This window comes from Sinohyriopsis cumingii, chromosome 16 (genome assembly GCF_028554795.1).
Source record: "Sinohyriopsis cumingii isolate HCF-2022 chromosome 16, ASM2855479v2, whole genome shotgun sequence".
Classification (NCBI taxonomy): Eukaryota; Metazoa; Mollusca; class Bivalvia; order Unionida; family Unionidae; genus Sinohyriopsis; species Sinohyriopsis cumingii.
Window position 1 is genome coordinate 49876691 of NC_142976.1, and position 13223 is coordinate 49889913.

The window sequence follows — 13223 nt, forward strand, 5'->3', positions numbered from 1 at the left end:
CCTGAGACTCGAACCCAAGCCGAGAGAGGTGAAATGGCAGTGATCCATAACAGTGCTTTAGAGCACTAGGTGCCTCGTTATTTTAAGTGTTCTTGTGAATAGTGTGAAATAGTATGATTATAATGATCGTGATTATTATTATTATTGTTATTATTATCTGCTGCCAGAATAGTTCTTGTCCTACTAAATAAAAACTTCAAAATGTATATAATTATCCTTTTCTTTAAACTATATAAATATTGTTTTCTTTGAAAGAGAGAGAAACACATCCCATTCTGCCAGCATTCTATAAATAATAAAGTTTCATGAATTTTGCTTTTTGAAAAAGAAACAAAATCATAAAATCATGCAAGATGACATATAGTTTTCCATGACGAAGACCTCATTCAGTATTGAGACTTCAACAACGGTTACTTTCCTTTTTTACAGTCTTGAGAAAGGTTTACAAATTTCCAAATATGCATGTAACATATTTGAGATACCAGAACATAGAATTACTATGGCTGCATTGCTTTGGTTTGGGTATATTTCGACTTGGGTACATTTTGGTTTAGGTATGTTTTGACCTGTCCCTGTTTTGAAATAGGCTTCACTGTTAACATTGAGTCATCACAACTGAGATTTTGTCTCAGAAGTTAAGGGAATCAAATTGGGAAATATTTAAAGGCAGTGGCATTGCAATCACCTGAGCATCCCTCCTCTCAATCAAGTGGGGGTAACCAGACCCAAAACTTCCATCAAACAACTTTTGCAGGGATGGGGGAATCAATTTTAGTGCAATTCCAGTGTCACATTTGCTGAGCCCCATTTCTTAAGTCGTGTATAAACTAAGGTATTATTACAAGTTATGGTTTGTTGTCTAAACATTGCTGTAGGCGCAAGGTTACGATGACTAGATAGAAGACCTGCATCTTGAATCGGCACAGTAGCTAGATCGTGCAACTTCCCCCCATGTGTTACAGCTTAGTCCTAACATCTGAGGTAAACGAGGGACCGTGTTGTGTTCTAAATCTGTCCCCACATGGACAGACAGCAAGAAGGACATTGTCCACTAAGTTTGATTGGACCAGGTCACAGCAATATCCAATCATAACTGAGATAGAGGGTGTGGTAACAATCTTGAATTGTAACTTCAAGCAAAAATTTAGTCATGCCTATGAAGATTGCTGAGCAATATAGGGTTACTCCAAGGAAGCCACTAGTAATTTGGCAGTAAAACATAGATAGGAGATTCTAAGGAAAGACAAAGCTTCATAAAGGTCAGTAAGTTATTTGTTCGATTTTTGCAGAATATTACGGCATTGTAATTGTAATTATGTGCATACTTAATTACTAGGATTGTTTAGTACATAGAATTACCTTTGTAGTGTTTAATTTACATTTTCTGTTTGAGAAATGAGCTTGGTTATTATGTAGAGAATTATGTAGATTGTTAGCTTGCAGTCAGAATTAATTTTGCTATTTGCTATTAGGTTACTTCGTAGTAAACTAGTGCATTTATTCATGTGATATGTTAGATTTTACACATGCATGAACTGTGAATTTGGAAAATGGTTAAAGTGTGTAAGATTAGTTAATATGGATGTACGGATATATCAGAGCATGGATATTTGAGTATTTGTGTACTCTGTATGACTTGTAATATAAACAAATGTGTCTGATTGCTGTGATATTGTTTAGGATAATGGGATTAGGAATATGTACTGATGCAGTGCAATTTATGGATGTATGTATGAGAAGTAATTGATACCGTGCTTTTATCACGATGTTGTTTTACTATACAAGAACATATGGATATTTCAAAGTGAATGAATGTGTGACCAAAGAAATTTAATAGCCATTATCTGATGATAGGCTGTGTGCAGTGTGAGATGAGAGGGCTAAGGGAAGCATTGTACCGTACTTGTGTTTTCACAGGAAGCTTTTTGTGGGACAGAACTTTCAGTTGAGTGCTGAGTCTCTAAGAGGGGAGATGGAAGTGAGAAAAGCAGAGCAGTCAGAGTCGACAAGTCTAGTAGTTGGAGAGAGTCAAGGAGGAGGAGCAAAAGGAGTCGAGGAGGAGAAAGTGGAGGAGGAATAGGAGAGAAGAATACACAAATGAGTAAAATACAAGGACAGGTGGAAAGCTCTCACACTACTAATCAAACGATTCAATAGGCTATCACATGGTCAAGCGGAAGGAGAGTACTTGGGAAACTTAAAGCACTTGACTACTGAATTATTATTAAGTTGTTATTCGTTGAATTTAACTTTTTGTACATTCAATCATTTAACCGTTGGCATTGCTGACTGGGGGCTCGGAGCTTTAAATCTATCTTTTACTAATTTAACTTCCAACCAAAATCGAGCCTGGGTGGGACTTCTATAATAATCTAAATGAAATACTGGGAGCACCCCATCCCAATCATAACACACCTACCAACATGGCGGCATAACAACCCATCACATCACATCTGGTTTGTATATAGTACACATGAAGGGTGTGTAAAGGGTTGGCTTATGTCCAACAGTGATAACCACACAAGAAGAATCAAGACAATTCTAGTTGGTTGTTCATAACAATTGAAAACTTACAGTCATCTTATCTTTCTGTGTAAGGAACTCTCCATCATGGGCTGGTTGTTTGCTTCCATCGCTTCCAAATACATCATGGGCTGGATGTTTGCTTCCATCGCTTCCAAATACATCATGGGCTGGATGTTTGCTTCCATCGCTTCCAAATACATCATGGGCTGGATGTTTGCTTCCATCACTTCCAAATACATCATGGGCTGGACGTTTGCTTCCATCGCTTCCAAATACATCATGGGCTGGATGTTTGCTTTCATCGCTTTCAAATACATCATGGGCTTGGCAGGTTTCTACAGAGATATTTTTTCATTAATCAGTTATGAAGCCACGTTGGTAGAAACCTTTTAATATCAAATAAAGTTCTTACAAAATTGTATAGATGAAGATAATTTCTTTCCTTTCTTTTTCAGTCTTACAACTCATTTAAAATATTATAATAAATATTTAGCCAATTACTGTAACAACTACACAGTATCAATTTAGACAAAATATTATTATCAATGCACACACCTAACATACATAGAGTGCACATACAAGGAAAAATGCAAGAAAAGAACAATAATATTTACAGAAAAAGGGATTCTTAATGATATAGCGATTTTATTGAACAAAAATTGTTTCCAATTAGTGACTTTATAGAAGCAAGTAAAACCTTCATGTGGTTAATAAATGCTGGAAGAAACCAACATAAAAGTAACCACTAGTTTTACTATAAACACTTTAACTATTAAGCAGATACCACATTAATATTAAGATGACTTGAAAGTTTGGGTGAACACCAAACAAAACTCAATGAGCAATAATTAAAAAATAGTAGCCTTTTATTTCACAGAGAAGATAAACTACAAACAGATTTTCTTAACTGAAAAGAAATGTTTACACCAAGTCTAGCATCATGCGTCTAGTAATTAATCAAAATTAATACATTAGAAAAAAATACATACATAGTAATGAATGCATTTCGACAAAATTAACTGCCAATTATTACCAACACATTTACTAAAACGAACACCAATACATAAAAGTCAAATCTCTATATTTAAAGCAACAATTGCCCAAGTGAGTCTGTTCCATTGTTTCATTATGAGTACATGTGTACTTGTTCCGTTAATTCGTGAAGAAACATTGTTCTTACCACTTATCTGTTTTAGTACTACCTATATCTGTATTAGTACTACCTATATCTGTATTAGTATTACCTATATCTGTTTTAGTATTACCTATATCTGTATTAGTATTACCTATATCTGTTTTAGTATTACCTATATCTGTATTAGTATTACCTATATCTGTTTTAGTACTACCTGTATCTGTTTTAGTACTACCTATATCTGTATTAGTATTGCCTATATCTGTTTTAGTACTACCTGTATGTTTTAGTACTACCTATATCTGTATTAGTATTGCCTATATCTGTTTTAGTATTACCTCCATCTGTTTTAGTACTACCTATATCTGTTTTAGTATTACCTATTATCTGTATTAGTATTACCTATATCTGTATTAGTATTACAGTGGAACCCCGCTATAACGCGCCCCGCCATAACGCGAATTCGGATATAACGCGGTCGTAGCATGGCTCCCGAAATTTCATATATTCATTCACACATGGAGAAAAAAAATTTGGAGAAAAGCAAAAAAAAAAAAAACAAAACAAGAAATTAACTTCATTTTGGGCATGAGATTAGTTGTGACTTTTAAAATAATATGATCGTGGCATGGTTCCTGAAATTTGAAATTCATTTACGTGTATTTTTATCGGACCGTGAAAATATTTGTTTAACGTACGATAAATAGTGTGTAAAACGTTTATTATAATTTGGTGGAAGAATTCGCGTATGACTTTTAATAATAAACGATCGGAACTTAACAATTTATCCTGGTTCTTTAAGTGACTTTGGAGAAGTGATCGTGTATGAATTCTAAAATAATACGATATATATAACGTACGAGAAATAGTGTGTACAACGCTTGGCTTCTGAAATTTATCAATTTGAACAGGTTGTGGTGAAGTTCCGTATTCTACTCTAGAAGAGAAAACTGGTTTCATTAGGTTTTTGAATTGTTAAGCCGAAGTAAACGTTATCGGAAGTGTTACTTATTACGGATCCATGAGTAAAGCCAGTAAATCGTCTTTGTGATTGTCTTCCATGAATTCTGTATACAGTCATTGCTCAAACAATAGCCGACATGGGCTTCTTATTTAACTGCAATCACAGCCAAGCAGCAGACAAAGTTGTGGTTGATACAAGAGTCGCACAGTTTAATAAACATCAAAGGACGAAAGCCGCCAACATGTATGCTGTGCTTGGCGGTGTGATCAAACAACAAACAGTTGAAAGTAAATAATATCCACTTTATTATCTGTAAATTAAAAGGGTATGAAATTGTACATCCGTTCAGCTTAATTTTGTTTTATATAAAAAGTGATTCGCAACCATTGCAGGCCTTCATTACTTAGTTATTGAGCTTTATCTGTGTACGTTGTTTGCTTATATAAAAAAAATATTTTACTGTTATGGAAAAGCAAGTTCAAAAACGCAAGTCGTTTTCTGCTAAAGAGAAACTGTATGCCCTAGATCAACTAAAGAAGGGCAAACAACAAACTCAGCTTGCCAGAGATCTAGGAATCAGCGAGTCCACTTTGCGAGGGTGGAAAACAGATGAAGGAAAGCTCCGTAGTCTACCCAACATTCTTGAAGAGGAAACTGGTTTACAGCGTAAAAGGGTTAAGTTAGCTAATGACAATGTCCTAGATTCAGCTTTGTACCAATGGTTTGTACAAGCTCGCTCAGAAGGTGTTCCAATTTCTGGCCCAATTCTGAAAGCCCAAGCAGAGAAATTTGATCGCCATATCAATGGAGATGATTCCAAATTTAAGGCGAGTAATGGCTGGCTAGACAGATTCAAGAAAAGGCACGCTATCAGCCAAGTTCTTGTGTCTGGGGAAATCCGCTCCGCTGACAAAGAGGCTGCCAATTCCTACCCGATTGGGCTTAAAAAGTTGCTGGAGGACGGTTGCTACACAGCGGACCAAGTTTACAACTGCGATGAGACTGGTTTATGGTATAAAATGTTACCCGATCGCACCCTTGCAACCAAGACTGACCCTCACAAACGAGAAGGTTTCAAGAAGAGGAAGGACAGAGTGACTCTCTTATTTTGTGTTAACAAGTCTGGCAGCCACAAAGTCAGACCTCTGATGATTGGAAAATCGAAAGCTCCCAGAGGTTTTCATCATGTAAATATGAAGGCACTTCCATTTCAGTACACTAACAGCAAGAATGCTTGGATGAATAGCTCCATATTTGATGACTGGTTTCACAAAACATTCGTTCCAGATGTTCGGGCTCATTTACGAAAACTCAAGCTGGAGGAAAAAGCTCTCCTCCTGCTGGATAATTGCCCTGCCCACCCCCCAGCGGAAAATCTTGTCAGCAGTGATGGCAAGATCAAAGTTTCGTACCTCCCGAAAAACACTACGTCAGAAATCCAGCCACTTGACCAAGGCATAATTTCCGTATTTAAACAAAATTATCGCCGTGAAATGATAAAGGGAATGGTAGCAGATAATAACGCATCCGTCGACACATCATTGGCATTACTCAACTTAAAAGAAGTATTAATTTAGCAGTTTTCACATGTTTCTTTTGATGTTCACAAAATCTGAAATAAAAGTGATTTGCATGCTGAAATCATGCGTTGATTGTTAATTATTCTTGCAGTTGTCGCATATGATAAAATTTTAGCGGTATGAAATTTGTACAGACACCGTATGTAGACCCGGGAATAGCTGCATGCAATGACCGTACGATATCAGACGGCAAGTAAATGGTTTCAATATTTTGTTCATCCTATATTTTACACGACGAATTCAGACTATTACAAAATTATTGAATATTTTAAATCTGTACGATTTTCAATGAAATTACATCCATTATGGATGAACTGCATGCCACGACGGCACGGTAGCATACGGTGTTGATACACTTTTCATGATATAGCGATAGTCTGGTATTATCAGTCAATCTGTATTATCGTTCAAACAAATAAAAATTAGTAAATGTTTTTAATGCACAGTAATAACCTATAAATATATTAGCCTTCGATTATTTTGAATATATCTTAATTAATGCATTCCAGTTAATATTCATCTGATGATAAGCCGACTTTTGATCATTGTACATGTATACACGTATATGTTCTCGGAAAAAAAGTTAAATATTGTAAAACCCCGCATTAACGCGACCCCGCTTTTAACGCGATCCGATTTTATGGACCCCGATCATCGCGTTATAGCGGGGTTCCACTGTACCTATTATTTGTATTAGTATTACCTATATCCAGCACATCTTAATGCTTCCTTGTGAAATATCTGTCCAAGTTCCTAGTTTCTTCTCCTGAACCAGTCCAATCTGAACATTTGATAAATGTTTATATTCTAGCTATAAAAGGGCTTGTTTGGTAGACGACCTTTTAAAATGTTATTTTTGTCCTACTGCAGGTAGGGGGACATGACATTTGGTTCAAAGGTTAATCCACTCAAGTCGTAACTGATTCCCTTATCAGCTATTATAAACATTAAATATAATCTTGAAATAATCTGACTTTGATTCAGCTATGTCCACCACCTAAGCATGACATCAGTGACTTGTCGGCACTGCCCAGTTCATACTGATTTTGCATAGGGGGCCAATAAGGAGTAAACTGCAGTGGGGCAAATGTCGATCTTTGTTATGGACAGTGTACACTTGATAGGAAACTATGCGAGTGGCAAATATAGGGTAATTATGACTTTGTTATGGACAGTGTACACTTGATAGAAAACTATGCCAGTGGTAAATATAGGGTAATTACGACTTTGTTATGGACAGTGTACATTTGATAGAAAACTATGCCAGTGGTAAATATAGGGTAATTATGACTTTGTTATGGACAGTGTACACTTGATAGGAAAGTATGCCAGTGGTAAATATAGGGTAAATACAACTTTGTTATGGACAGTGTACACTTGATAGAAAACTATGCCAGTGGCAAATATGGGGTAATTACGACTTTGTTATGGACAGTGTACACTTGATAGGAAATTATGCCAGTGGCAAATATAGGGTAATTACAACTTTGTTATGGACAGTGTACACTTGATAGGAAATTATGCCAGAGGCAAATATAGGGTAATTATGACTTTGCTATGGACAGTGTACACTTGATAGGAAATTATGCCAGAGGCAAATATATGGTAATTATGGTTTTGTTATGGACAGTATACACTTGATAGGAAACTATGCCAGAGGCAAATATAGGATAATTATGTCTTTGTTATGGACAGTGTACACTTGATAGAAAATTATTATGCCAGAGGCAAATATAGGGTAATTATGATTTTGTTATGGACAGTGTACACTTGATAGGAAACTATGCCAGAGGCAAATATAGGATAATTATGACTTTGTTATGGACAGTGTACACTTGATAGGAAACTATGCCAGAGGCAAATATAGGGTAATTATGACTTTGTTATGGACATTGTACACTTGATAGGAAACTATGCCAGAGGCAAATATAGGGTAATTATGACTGATGCTCTGGCAGAAATCAATGCATTATAAAATTTCTCAGGTTGGAATTTCCGTGCATCAGATATGGGTAAAATTTGTGCCAAAACCTACAAATACGCATCTATATGAGAACCCTGATTTGCTATCTAATTACTTTTACAGGGTACTATCCACTTTGACCAATGTAACTGAACTGGATGTCTGAGGATTTAAACTCAAAATATTCAAAAGAAATTGCAACTGTACATTTTCTACATCATTTGCACCATGAAAAACCGAGTATAAAATCATATTTTTAGCACGACATGCCATATCACAATTTGATTAAAATCATTTCTCCATTTCATGTAGTACAGTAGTGATCTGTTATGGCAGGTATGTCACCATCTTCAAAATACAGATTTCTGCATTTCATCAGATGACCAGCGTTTTCTCTGGCAATTTATTTTTGGACAAGCTCAACAGGCACCTCTCTAAGAATACAGATCAGCAAGCTTAGGGGCCTCAGGCTATCAGATTTCTTGAGTCCTCACAAGATTCCAGTGTTTACAGAATTCAAGTACGCTCATCGAAAGTGTCTAAATATTTAACAATGGGACTTATTGTCACTTATCAAATATAACATATCATCACATAAACACAACATCATCAATAAAAAGCTTCTCAAAATTTTCGTAGACATGTGATACCCGGTACTATGATACTGATAAACTGTATTGAAGAACATGTTATAACCATGAATTATTATTTAGTATATATATATGGATCAAATTATTGTATTCAAAAGCCTTGACCTATCGCGGATGGAGGGTAATTTGATGTGTAACTTGTTTAGCACATGTAATTAATTTAACCTAATAATACAAAGGACAGGTTATTGCTCTGACCTATTATAATGAAGGACAAGTTATTGTTCTGACCTATTATTATGAAGGACAATTTATTGCTCTTACCTATTATTATAAAGGACAAGTTATTGTTCTGACCTATTATTATGAAGGACAAGTTATTGTTCTGACCTATTATTATGAAGGACAAGTTATTGCTCTGACCTATTGTTATGAAGGACAAGTTTATTGCTGTTCACACAACATATTCATCTATGATAAAGAGGTACTTCTAACTGCATCACTCACTCATCTTAAATTTGTTTGCTTTTGAAAAAATCGCTGCTGCATCAAAAGTCATAAAATAAATTAAGACCTGACATGAACAGTAATATCTTTAATACATTTTAGTCTTTAGCTTACAGAATGCAAACAAACTGAAACGTTGTCCTAATGGTGAAGGCTGAAAATCTGAAATACATTGCAACATTTATCAAGAGTGCCAATAAAGGGTTGACGCTCTTCCGGGCTAATAGAATTTCTGAGAATTCAAGATAATATCATTTGTATTGACTCTGTGTTTGTTAAATGTAAATAAATGAGTTCTCTACTGATATACCAAACATTAAATCCAGTGTATGTTTCCACAATGCAACAAATTTATTTTTAGTGCGAATACAAGTGTGATAGCCAGAGGTTAGAATAGGGCAGAGGTCGGCCTTAAGCGGAACTTGCAGGTAGGGTGAGGTATTAAATCGGTGATTTGCAGGTGTGCCGTGGGAGTTCTGAAAAATATTTAAAATTGCTAGCATTTGAAACCTTGAATATATCGAAAAATTAAATGGTAAATCAATGTTGCAAAAGTTAAAAAAGTAACATATATAAAAACGCAATATCTGTCAGTCTGTCATTCATTGGTTCCTTTCGTAATGCGAGACTTGTGCGAGATCTCATCCCCAAAATTCTGGACACACTGAGAGACCTACAATCGGTACTGCAGCATTACTTCCCATCACATGCAAGTGAAGAATATGGATGGGTGATCAATCCATTCGGAAACAATGAAACTACAAATCTTACAACCGAAGAAGAAGAACAGCTCATTGATTTAAAAAACAAGACATTTTTTTTCAGTCAACATTTCCTGAAAAGAGCCTGGATGAGTTTTGAATCTTATTCAAGAAGTCACATCCTGCAATCAGTTCAAAAGCAATCAAAGTAATTCTGCCATTTGTGTCTTTGTGGTTTTGTGAGTTTGGATTTTCAGCATTGACTGAAATCACATCAAAAGAGAGAGAGACTTCTTAAAATCGATGAAATGCGCGCTTGTTTGTCGACTTTGGAGCCTCGCTTCAATCTGATTTGCTCTCGAAAGCAGGCACATCCTTCACTTTAAATTAAAAATTTAATATATGTACAAATAAATAAGTTCTTCACCACAAAAATTGTTAAATCTTTTCAGGTGTGCCGTGAACATTTTTAGATCTTTTTGGTGCGCCGCAAGACAAAAAAAGTTTGAGAAACACTGTACTAAATGAATGTGTATAATGCATGTCTTACACAGTATATAATGCAGGTTTTACACAGTATATAATGCATATCTTACACAGTATATAATGCATGTCTTACACAGTGTGTAATGCAGGTCTTATACAGTGAGTAATGCGGGTCTTAAAAAGTGTGTAATGCATGTCTTACACGGTATATAATGCACGTCTTACAAAGTGTGTAATGCAGGTCTTAAAAAAGTGTGTAGTGCATGCCTTACACAGTATATAATGCATGACTTACACAGTGTGCAATGCAGGTCTTACACAGTGTGTAATGTGGGTCTTAAAAAGTGTGTAATGCAGGTCTTACACAGTGTGTAATGCAGGTCTTAAAAAGTGTGTAATGCAGGTCTTACTAGTCCACGGAGGATAGTTATGTAAGTACTAACTAACGTGTTTAATGCGGGTCTTACACAGTGTGTAATGTAGGTCTTACACAGTGTTTAATGCATGTCTTACACAGTGTGTAATGCAGGTCTTACATAGTGTGTAATGTAGGTCTTACATAGTGTGTAATGCAGGTCTTACACAGTGTGTAATGTAGGTCTTACTAGACCATGGAGGATAGTTATGTAAGTATTGACAAACATGAGTGCAAAAAAACTTGTGCAACAAGTTCAAAGCCATTTGGAATCTATGGATTCCTGTCTTCGAAGCGCAAGTATGCAAAGGGCAATAAATATATAGATCAGACCATTATACAAAGGAAACAAGAAGAAAAAATGTAATGAATCTATATTACTATTGATATAATGATGATCAAAAGGCAAGATAATGCAGAACTACCATTTAGCAATATTTTTTCAACGGCAGCATGATTGTTACCACTGATATGAGGTCAACGGTAAGAAGAAAATTTATTTCAAGCTTAGCTCTTGGCAGGGACGTGATGAATTGTCTGACCAAAATTACGACATATATTTTATCAATGAATGCTAAAAAATCAGGCAGAAAAATAATTATGAAAAGCGGGAGAATCGACTTGTCATAAGCAATACCAAACTATCTCCATACATAGCAATATGCAATACCTGTATGATCTTCCCACATTATTCGAAATCTTGAGATCTGATTTTTTCCCCATAAAGTGATGAAAATTTGTTCCTGATTTTCATCAAGACATATTGCCTGAGGATCTGGCAGAAGGTCTAGTCTGAATATCATCACTGGTTCTCCATTCCCAGTCAGCTGATGGATGTTTCTACTGTTGAGATCCTGATTGCAGACATAGATGAATCCTTTCTTGTCTGCGCAGATTCCACGTGGCCAGGAAAGGTCCTTGCGCCGATATGTAAATATTTGCTTTCCACTTTCCACAATGTATCCGTACACACCAGTATCACTGGACTTGTCAGCATAACAGGAGATATAAACACATCTTTCATTTTCACTTGAAACCAAGTAACTATAACCAAATCCCCCAAATTGACATATATTATGAATTCTTCCAACATTTACGTCTGAAACTGACACTACACACCAACACTGCATTGATCCAGATATACCGCTCACGACAAGTTTGTCCTGCTTTGGTATGGCGCTCACTCCACGACATGAATCCAATGGTGTCTTTAATGCCTTCATTGAATTGATATAAGGTGTAGGTCCAGTAGCTTGAACTGACATAATCTGAATCCAACCATTCCTTAAGGTCACTGCTACCTGTGTCCTGTTTTTGTCAACGTTACAAATATCCCAGAGCAGAGTCAGTTCTTCTGATTTTGCCAATATCTCACCAGTCTGGCGATTGTATAGTTTGATATTATTCAAGGAAAAGTCTACCAACAACAGCCGTTTTCCAGGGGAACATACAACTCCGGAGTAAAAATAGCGGGAAGAATCATCTGCTGAAAATTGGACAGAGAACCATTATGGTTACATGGATAAAAGTAAACAGCATTTTCTAAATATGTTTCTCTTCTTATTTCTGTTTCACACGAGAATATACTAACTGAAAATGGTTCCTCTAATTTATTTCCGTTTCCAAACCTATAATGTGCTGTCAATCTTCTGTTTCTAAACCAATAATGTGCTGTCAATCTATTAATCATTCTACCAATTAAAAGTTTCATGATGACTAATGGGGCCCTGAGACTACAGATCACTACATTATCAAGGGGTCCCGAGTGGACAAGTGGTTTAAAACAATCAGTCAATCACCATTACGGATCACTGCCATCTCACCTCTCTTTGCGTGGGTTCAAGTTTTGGGCTCGGCCAATGTGGGTATGTGAGAAAGCTTGCCAATAACTTCTCATAGGTCAGTGGTTCTTTCTGGGGTTTTCCTAGGTTCTTCCTCCACAATTTATACTGGCCACCATGTATAGCATATCTTGTGCTGAAAAATGGTGTTAAACCCTACAACTTGATGCATACATGCCAAACCCTGGTGAGGAAATAGTATAATCCAAATGGACAACAAGAGTAATCCTAGCAGAAAAACAGCAATCCACATACATCATGATCAAAATTCAATGAGCATATGTACAAAATGATTTATTTATCACTATGGAATTTTAACATCAATTACTGCTTCAAGTTTTTGTATATAAAACTTTAAGCTTTAAAAAGCAACAGTATCTCATACTGCATTTCAAAACACTTTGTACCAGCTGAGATTATGAATGTTTTGCACACCAGTAGAGTACTAAGTGCTGGATTACAGAGCCTGGATCTGAATTCAGTTTTTTTTTTTTTAACAATACTGAACAATTTCT

The 13223-nt window shown here is 35.9% G+C and overlaps 1 protein-coding gene across 7 annotated transcripts in view; it reads right to left on the reverse strand.

The window, feature by feature from the left end:
* LOC149780390 (uncharacterized) overlaps positions 1 to 13223 on the reverse strand; it is a 41187-nt gene that overhangs the window by 18465 nt on the left and 9499 nt on the right. For 6 of the 7 annotated variants that reach the window (XM_089937298.1, XM_089937301.1, XM_089937299.1 and 3 more), the window contains 2 exons: positions 11538 to 12353; positions 2575 to 2861 (listed from right to left, as the gene is read on the reverse strand). In XM_089937298.1, coding sequence (XP_089793424.1) covers positions 2575 to 2861; positions 11538 to 12353 — 1103 coding nt within the window. The remainder of the gene's footprint in view (positions 1 to 2574; positions 2862 to 11537; positions 12354 to 13223) is intronic. The other variant, XM_089937296.1, reaches the window with a different exon arrangement.